We start from the raw sequence: 8,958 nt of genomic DNA, 5'->3' as shown, positions 1-8,958 counted from the left end.
TAGGAGAAAATTACCACTGCAGCGCACAGCTTGTTAAGGGGTAGGAAACCGATCGCTCTAGGTCGTTTATAATTCAGATTTATGTTTAGATCCCGCCATACCCAACGATTCTGTACAAAAGGAATTTAGAACGGGAAAGAATTTTTGATCGCAATTTTTGATATATTGTAAAGTTTCACTATAACAATCATTATATCCGCATATCTCCCGTCAGCCGGCTACAATGTTTTTGCTTTTTACGTTTCTTCCATCGTCAAAGGTGTTCCCCATTGGTTTCCTATAGCAGTCTTAACTGCTCGATGCGAGCGATGCAAAAACTTTAAATCAAAGAATTTCTACACCTAGGAAGGATGGACTATTACCTTCAGTATTTCCATAACAGTACCGTGCAATTTTTCATCATTCAAAAATTTTTGTACAAGAATGTTGGACATGTGAGCATATACAATCTGTTGCTGCATGATTTGTTGTGAGGAAGCTTTATAGATTTCTCAGCACTGCAAACAAAAAAAAAAACACCGTTGACCTTAATTTGAACGTCGAAAAATGATATCTTTTATATTTATCTTAATCCAGCAAAATTTAGTGCCTCCAGTTACTTGTATCAATTACGTTTCCTCCCGAAATGTTCAAAAATTGAAGCTTCCTCCACACTAAGGAAGCACATCATTGTTTGAATAGAAATTTTTTACGTGCGCCATTGCCGGCTGGAACGCATTACCACAAGGTCTGGCTTACCGCACAACAACAGGGTTGTTTTACGGAGTTTCATGCCGCCCGATGCGATGCCCTAGTGTCCCTCTGAATATTGTGAGAATAAAAAATAACGAAAATTTTGAAGTGTCGTGTGAGAGCCAGTACCCAGGCTGGCTTTCCTGGAAGCAACCTTTCAGTAAAGCTAAAGGTCAGAACCATAGATACCCTCTAGTTCCTTGACAATGACAACGGTAGCGTCGCAGTGGTTTTCTTGGGTAAGATCTTTCTCCTTTAATTATTATTACTTGTTTAGAAAAAAAAATTCAGGGGGCACTTTGACTGTCTAAAGTGGGTAGAGGCGGAAGCGTTTTCCGCACCACCTTCGCTGTTTCTGTGGCACTGGTGGCGTCACATATATTTGAGTACTAATTACTAAGTGATGGCAAATCACTAATTAATTGTTAATTACTAATTAATGTCTGAATACTAATTAACTGCTAATTAATGACGCTTAAGCTTCGCCTTTAGGAGTGGAACGCGACAGCGCGTTGTAGCGCTGCCAGGGAGTCCACGGAACGCCACCACCCGTTCGGCGGGATGCCTTGCCCTTCGAACGCAACGCTTTTAAGGCGGAAGCCTTTAATGCCTCATCGCTGTAAGCAGGAGCTGTCGACAGAAATGTCACGCTTTTCAATTGGTCGAAACGGTCGTGACGTCACAGTGCGCGAATTTCAAAGGGGCCAATTGTACTTTGGCTACTAACCATGCAACCAATTAAAGGGATCGTATAATGATGCTCCAAGTAAGTGGGACTGAGCTTAGTTAATTGCTTACTTAACCAATTAGCCTAATTAACCTTTCTAGGCAGACCAGATAAATAAATAAAATCAAGTAAGAAATTGGCCGAGCTAGGGAATCGAACCCCGGTCTCCGGAGTGCGAGTCAGTCACGCTACCACTACGCCATGCCAGCTCGATGGTTTGGAATGAACAAAGGTGCGTCTAGTGAATACGCTGTCTTCGTTCACTCCCATCTTTCTCCCTTCCCGTTGCGGCGAGGTTTAGGTGTCCACCGAAATATGAGACAGATACATTTCCTTTCCTCAAAAACCAATTTACCGACGAGTAAGGCGCATTTGTCCGCGTTTCAGATTGGTCCCAATTGTCGTGACGTCACCGCGCGCGAATTTTGACTGCTGTCTACCGAAATATGTGAGACAGTTACTGCGCAACTTCCTTTCCTCAAATACAATTTTCGACTAGTGTCTACTGAGATATGTGATACAGTTAATGCGTAATTTCCTTTCCTCAAATACAATTTTCATTTTCTTCATTACGGCCCCTCTTTCTTCTTTCACTCACACTTCCTCCCTCCCTGTACGGTGCGGCTCAGGTTTTCACCCAAATTACAGAGAATTACAGCCCCATTTCCTTTCCTCAAAAAGCGTTGCGTTCAAAAGGGCAACGCATCGCGCCGAACAGGTGGTGGCGTTCCTTGGACTCCGGGGCAGCGCTACAACACGCTGTCGCGTTCCACTCCTAAAGACGAAGCTTAAGCGTCATTAATTGGCACTTAATTAATGCACCAACCGAATGCGAAGTGAACAATCGCGTAGCAGAATGCAGCACTCAGGTTTTCGCCTTTCACCACTTTAGCCGCTAAAGTTCCTCGTAATTTTTTTTGAGGAAAGGAAATGACGCAGTAATTCTGTCATCTCGGTGGGCACCTGAACCGCACCGTAGAGGAAGGGAGGTGGGAGTGAAAGAAGATAGATAAAGAGGAGCCGTAATGAAGAAAATGAAAATTGTATTTGAGGAAAGGAAATTACGTAGTAACTGTCTCACATATCTCGGTGGACACCCGGCAACATTCAGGGGGGCACTTTTTTGACCTAAAGTGTGGTCACTGATAAATGGTTAAGATGTTAAGCTTCGCCCCTAAGAGTGGAACGCGACAGCGTCTTGCAACGCTGCCAAGGAGTCCATAGAACGCCATCGCCCATTCGGTTCTACGCCTCACTCGTCGGTAAATTGGTTTTTGAGGAAAGGAAATGTATCTGTCTCTCATATCTCGGTGGACACCTAAACCTCGCTGGAAAGGAAGGGAGGAGGATGGCAGTATGTGAAGACACCGTATTCACTAGACGAGCCTTTGTTCATTCCAAACCATCGAGCTGGCATGGCGGAGTGGATAGCGTGCTCGTCTCTCACGCCGAAGACCGGGTTCGATTCCTGAGCTCGACCAATTTCTTAATCACTTTTATTTATTTATATGGCCTGACTAGTAAAGGTAATTAGGCTAATTGGGTAATTAAGCAATTAAATAAGCTCAGTCCCACTTACTTGGAGCATCACCATACGATCCCTTCAATTGGTTGTAGGTTACTAGCCAAAGTGCAATTGGCCCCGTTTGAAATTCGCGCACTGTGACGTCACGACCGTTTCCACCAATTGAAAAGCGTGACATTTTCTGTCGACAACTTCCGCCTAAAAACTGTGCGACCAGACGGCTTACTCTGTCGCAACGTTACTAGAACAAACTGTAGGTTCTAGTAACGTTGCTCTGTCGTGCGTTGCCTTCGACCTAGGGACGCTGGGGGACATTTTAAGGCGAACGCCTTTAATGCCTCATGCTGTCGTTAGCAATCCGTGTCGGCAGCCCTGTCTGCGTCCGTGTCGGCAGCCGTGTCGACAGGTGTGTCCGCGTTTTGACGGGTGTCCACCGAGATATGTAAGACAGTTACTGCGTAATTTCCTTTCCTTAAATACAATTTTCAGTTTCTTCATTACGGCCCATCTTTCTTCTTTCACTGCCACTTCCTCCCTTCCTGTACGGTGCGCTTAAGGTGTCCACAGAGATGACTGAGAATTACAGTGCCATTTCCTTTCCTCAAAAACCGTTGCGTTCAAAGGGCAAGGCATCGTGCCGAACGGATGGTGGCGTTGTTCCGTGGACTCCCTGGCAGCGCTACAACACGCTGTCGCGTTCCACTCCTAAAGGCGAAGCTTAAGTGCCATTAATTAGCAGTCAATCAGTACTGAGTGATTAATCAGTAATTAGTCATTAATTAGTAATTTGTCAGTACTTCGTCATCGATTATGTGTGACGTCATCGAGTGGTGACGTCACCAGTGTCACATATACTCCGTTTCATACATCATGTGCAACGCTGTCAAGGCTACGGAAGTAGTCCGCAAGAAAAAATAACGAAATTGTGTCCCTCCGTGCTCGTTTCGTGGCCGAGTTGTCTAAGGCGTCGCTTTTGGACGACTAGGAACTTCGGCGGCGTCGGTTCGAATCCACCTCGATTCTTGTTTTTTTTTTTCAGCATTTCACGTACGTAGGTTGCAATCCACCTCGCGACATTTTTTTTAATTAGGAATTTGTAGTTGACGCCAACCGATATAATTTTTTGCTCACAATACCTTCAATACCAAGCTGAAACGGCGATGAAAAATGGTTTTTCGTTCAGGATTCAGGCCATCTCTAATTTTCGTTTTCTTGTAACCCACGGCACTGCTCGCTCCTCTGTCTCTGTAGAGGTATCGGGCATGTCATGAACTATTCCGTGCATCCAGCAGAGCAAGGGATCGAGTTTTTAAGACGGTCCGGGACTGACGGCCACTCCGTTGCGGAATAGCGCGATGCACATCATGTGAGCAGTTTGTTTTTTAGATTCCTTATTTTCAGGGTATACTGATGTCATCATTTTTATGAGACAATTTTTGTGCGAGTTTTCTTTCTGGCAAAAAAAAGCAATATCCGTTGCAGAATAATAGCGCGATGCGTATCATGTGAACAGTTTGTTTTTCATTCCTTATTCAGGGTACACTGTTCTCATAATTTGTATAAGTCGAGTTTTGTGCGAGTTTTCTGGCAAAAAAAATAACAATATCCGTTGCGGAACAGCGAGATGCATATCATGTGAGCAGTTTGTTTTTTATTCCTTTTTGTCAGGGTATACTGATGTAACTTTTATGAGTTGATTTTTGTGCGAGTTTTCTTTGTGGCAAAAAAAAGCAATATTCTGCTTCTTGTCATAAAGGAAAGCTCTTTTAGGTGCACTGTTATGTGCAGAGCAAGATGCTGAAATTTCTGGCTGAGGAAAGAAATTTCTTTATGCCACACTCAAATGGTTTTTTCCCGCCTAAGGAAATGTAAATTTCGAAGCCTTTATTCAAAATTTTGGCGTCTTGCATACTGGGGAAAGAGAAACATCAATACTCCAATGTAGCAATGAACAACTACCTTTGCAGTAGTTGTTAAAACATTTATTAGAAAAAAGGGTTCAGGGAAAAGGATAGGTAGTGGGGCCCTCAGTCCCGGACTTCGTTGGCGAAGGCTGCTCGACGAGTCTCGGGCAATATAGAACTGCCCCCCCCCCCCCCCCCGTCTGTTGTTTGTAGTGCATGAGACTATTAATTGACAGTACCAATAAGCGGTTCAGTGCACTGACAATAGTTTGTGACGGGTGCCGTAAGAGGTTTCCACGCAAGGAACCGCACTCGGAGAGCCTTTGGAAAGGGTCGATACACAGTCTTCTGCTTGCTGTGTTACCTTGGCAATTTTGAGCTTGCGTTTGTAATTATTCTGCTGACGACACCACCACCAGCCGATACGTCCTGCTTCCCAGGGGTGGTTTTCAGGAGTTCCCATTGCAGGGTGGGCTTCTGTTTGCAGTGTCTGAGACTACTGATCCACAGTTGCGATCAGGAATTCAGCCCACTGCTAAGAGCTTGTGATGAGTGCAGTAAACCCCCAACCACTACCCCCCAAAGAAACAAACAAACAAGCTATCTCTTCACAAAAGTGACACAAATTCATCAACAGCACTGAAATCTTCATCGCTGAATTCAGCAATCGAATCATCAGACGAGGAATTGCATGAGTCACAGACACTGAAAATAAGAGGATCTATTTCGGTGTCCACAATCATGTCCCTTTCCCAAGCCTCTGCCTCAATTTGCTGGACATGGGCACAACAGTTTTCCCAGTTTTGTTGGGTTACACCCGCCAACGCCACGGGTAGGAGGTTTTCAACTTCTGCCAAAGTGAAACCTTTGTTCCTGCTTGCTATAAAGCCCTTCACTTGGCTCCAAACAAGTTCAATAGGGTTGAACTCACAGTGGTAGGGCGGTATACGGAGAACATCGTGGCCATGGGCAGCCGCCAAGGTGTCAATTCTGTAGATAATGCTTGGAGTGTTGACTTTTTGTGTGAGCTCAAGTAGCTCTGCCCTCACCATGTCGGCAGTCCAGGGGACCCCCTTCTTTGTCAGCCAAAGCGGAATATCTGCTTTTCGGGTTGATGATGTAGGGGCCTTTTCAAGCGCCACACTGTGGTATGGCGCATTGTCCATTACAATAACGCTGTTGCCTGGAATATTAGGCAGAAGCTTCTCTGTGAACCACTTCTCGAAGTATTTTCCATCCATTTCGGAGTGGTAATCAGCCTTGTTGCCCTTCTTGGCTCGGAAGAAGTCAGCAGCTCCTTGCACAAAGCCTGTTGCAGAGCTCCCGGCATGCACAAGGATCAAACGGGCCCCCTTTCCTGAGGGCGCAGGCAGTCCTGTTGTCAGGCCTTTCAGGAACGCATCATGCGAGGACTTCACGCTTCTGTCCTGCCAGACAGTTTCTTTCGTATGCCCGCTGTTCACCCAGGTTTCGTCCAGGTAAATGATGGATCTGCACAAAGCAAAACAAAATAATGGATGAGGTAATTAACATCATTAAACATACCCACGGCTATGCCATAGCAGCAATACGAGTCTTGCCATATCACTGACAACACAGAGCAGAATATAGGCCAAAAACTGAGTAGGAAATGTTACTTCATGATTTATCTTCATTCTTTGCCTGCGAAATGATATGCACGCGAGCACCAGGAGCCCCAAGTTGCGTCCATCGGAAGAACGAGTACTACGATTCATTCCTGCATGTCATTTCTGCCATGACGGCGGGATGATACGCATACTGGTGCCTCAACCAGCGGAGACCTGTTTTTGGCTTGTCGTAGCAGACAGTTGGAATTAAACTGATTACTTCTGAACAACTCAGGTAGTTCCTCACCCAAATATAGCATAAAACATCACCGGCCACCAAATGCCACCTCTGAGCAAAATTCATGAACAAAGGCGCGTCTGGTAAATACGGTCTTTTCGTTCACTCCCATCTTCCTCCCTTCCCGTTACGGCGAGGTTCAGGTGACCACCGAGATATGCGAGACAGATACATTTCCTTTCCTCAGAAACCAATTTACGGACGAGCAAGGCGTAGGGCCGAACGGGCGATGGCGTTCTGTGGACTCCCTGGCAGCGTTGCAAGACGCTGTCGCGTTCCACTCTTAGAGGCGACACTTCGATCTTAGCCAAAAGGCCGAGAAGCGATGCCGCCGCGGTGGCTCAGTGGTTATAGTGCTATGGTGGTTATGTACGGTGCGGTTCAGGTGTCCACCGAGATGACAGAGAATTACTGCGCCATTTCCTTTCCTCAAAAAGCGTTGCGTTCAAAGGCCAACGCACCGCGCCGAACGGGTGGTGGCGTTCCGTGGACTGCCTGCGCTACAACACGCTGTCGCGCTCCACTCCTAAAGACAAAGATTAAGCGTCATTAATTGGCAGTTAATTAATGCATCAACAGAATGTGAAGTGAACAATCGCAGAGAAGAATGCAGCACTCAGGTTTTCGCCTTTCACCACTTTAGCCGTTAAAGTTCCTCGTAATTTTTAGAGCGCAGCTCTTTGGCGTCCGTTCCTGGGTTTCGCGTCGGCGTCGGCCTCGTAACCAGCTCCGCCCCCCTTTCATCCCCCCAGCGCTATCGGCGTCAGCGGCATCAGTCAGTCGCTGCTATCTCTTCCCTCCTCCCTTTATCGTGTTGTCCGCTTGCTGCGCGCGCTTCTGCCCCCATCGTTTGCCGCTGGGTGTACACGCCGCCCCCCTCCCCCCTCTTCCTGCGAGTCTCCGGTTGTCAAAGCGCCGGCTCGAACTTAATTCCTTTCTTCGCTCCTCCTCCAATGCAACCCCTGTGCGGTGGCAATCAGAGAGCCAGATCGGTGGCGGCGGATCTGTATATGTGCACCGCCCGAGCCGAAATTGCGAATACGTGTGAAAAATAAAAAAAAAAATTCTGTGATAGCGCATACATGTGTTGCTCGATTTCTTTGCCTCAATCTATCGAAAAGGTGAAACAGCTTATTTGCTGCGCTCAAATTTCGCATTAGGAAGTAACGTAATCGTCGGTAATTTTTTCTTTTTTTTCTGATGACGCAACATTCATTGCCAGTTCTGCAAGAAATCCGTATTAATGTTATTAAATTGTAAACGTTAACATCACGCGTTATGGGACAGAATATAGTGTGAGGTTGTAAAAGACAACCTCTCCCGCTCCACTAATGTACCGCGGGGGAACGTTATGGGACAATCCAAACGTGCTGTGTGAGAAAAGATGCAAAGCATTATTCTTACCTGCCCTGTATTCGGAATTCCTGAATCGCCCGCAGGAACCGCCGGCGCCAGGCAATGATGTCACTGCGCTCCATGAAAGCAAGATTCCTTTTTCTTTTCTGAAATACGAAGCCAATGTCCTTCAACAACCTCCACAAGGTGGTTTTCTTGAAGTTCGGCAGGTCCTCGTCTTCGTTGACAGCCTTCCGAACACTCTCCAGCGTGGGTACCTGTCGCTTCCTGTACATCTCATGTACCTTCAGTCGGACGGCATGCACCGTGAAGCTGTCATGCTTCACCGTTCGTGAACTTGCGATTCTCACATGACGAGACCTTTTCTTCGGAGACATGAATGGTCCGCAAAGGCGCTCCGCCTTGTATTTTGCGACGGTACGCGGAGACACTCCGGTATCCTCGCTAACAACATTCACAATATCCCGGACGGATTTCTGCGGGAAACGGGCTCTATTCCGAGCATACACGTTTGAAATGACTTGCTTCGCGTGTCTGGACATCTTCGAAGTGCGAATCTTCGAAAAAAGCCGCTCCGGAGGGGTGGTCGAGGTCAATGCGTTCGACGCCATTTTCTGAAAACGAGTGGCGCAGCACGGATACAGTGCACTAGAGCACGGAGAGCACAGCTGGCAGGGTTGCCGGTCGGCGAAAACGCGACACGAACAAAAACGACAAACGAAACATATAAATCTACTGATTCCGATCTTTTCCCTTTGAAAAAAGCTGTTGGTTACAAAATTGATGTCAAACGTATTATATATTAAGCTTGCAGACAAAGCAATTATTATTTCCGCTCGCCACGAGCA

At 46.5% G+C, this 8,958-nt stretch overlaps 1 protein-coding gene across 1 annotated transcript; it reads right to left on the bottom strand.

Annotated features, from left to right (window-relative positions):
- Window positions 1–5,264: 5,264 nt before the first annotated feature.
- On the bottom strand, window positions 5,265–8,714 carry LOC149358144 (uncharacterized). The gene is made up of 2 exons (XM_089585074.1): window positions 8,159–8,714; window positions 5,265–6,379 (listed from the first exon to the last, which is right to left on the bottom strand). Exons 1-2 carry the CDS (start codon window positions 8,650–8,652, stop codon window positions 5,497–5,499), a joined length of 1,377 nt encoding a protein of 458 aa, XP_089441200.1. The 5' UTR covers window positions 8,653–8,714; the 3' UTR covers window positions 5,265–5,496.
- Window positions 8,715–8,958: the final 244 nt, after the last annotated feature.

The sequence above is a fragment of the Amblyomma mixtum genome, chromosome 3 (assembly GCF_055824585.1).
Source record: "Amblyomma mixtum isolate Tamu chromosome 3, ASM5582458v1, whole genome shotgun sequence".
Lineage (NCBI taxonomy): Eukaryota > Metazoa > Arthropoda > Arachnida > Ixodida > Ixodidae > Amblyomma > Amblyomma mixtum.
Note: the sequence above shows the minus strand (reverse complement) of the source record. Positions and strands in the feature narration are given on the sequence as shown.

Excerpts from the sequence above, each read along its gene's own strand:
- LOC149358144 (XM_089585074.1), bottom strand. The coding sequence starts at position 8,652 with ATGTCCAGACACGCGAAGCAAGTCATTTCAAACGTGTATGCTCGGAAT. Across the intron at positions 6,380-8,158 it reads GAATTCCGAATACAGGGCAG|ATCCATCATTTACCTGGACG; the intron begins GTAAGAATAATG and ends TGCTTTGTGCAG.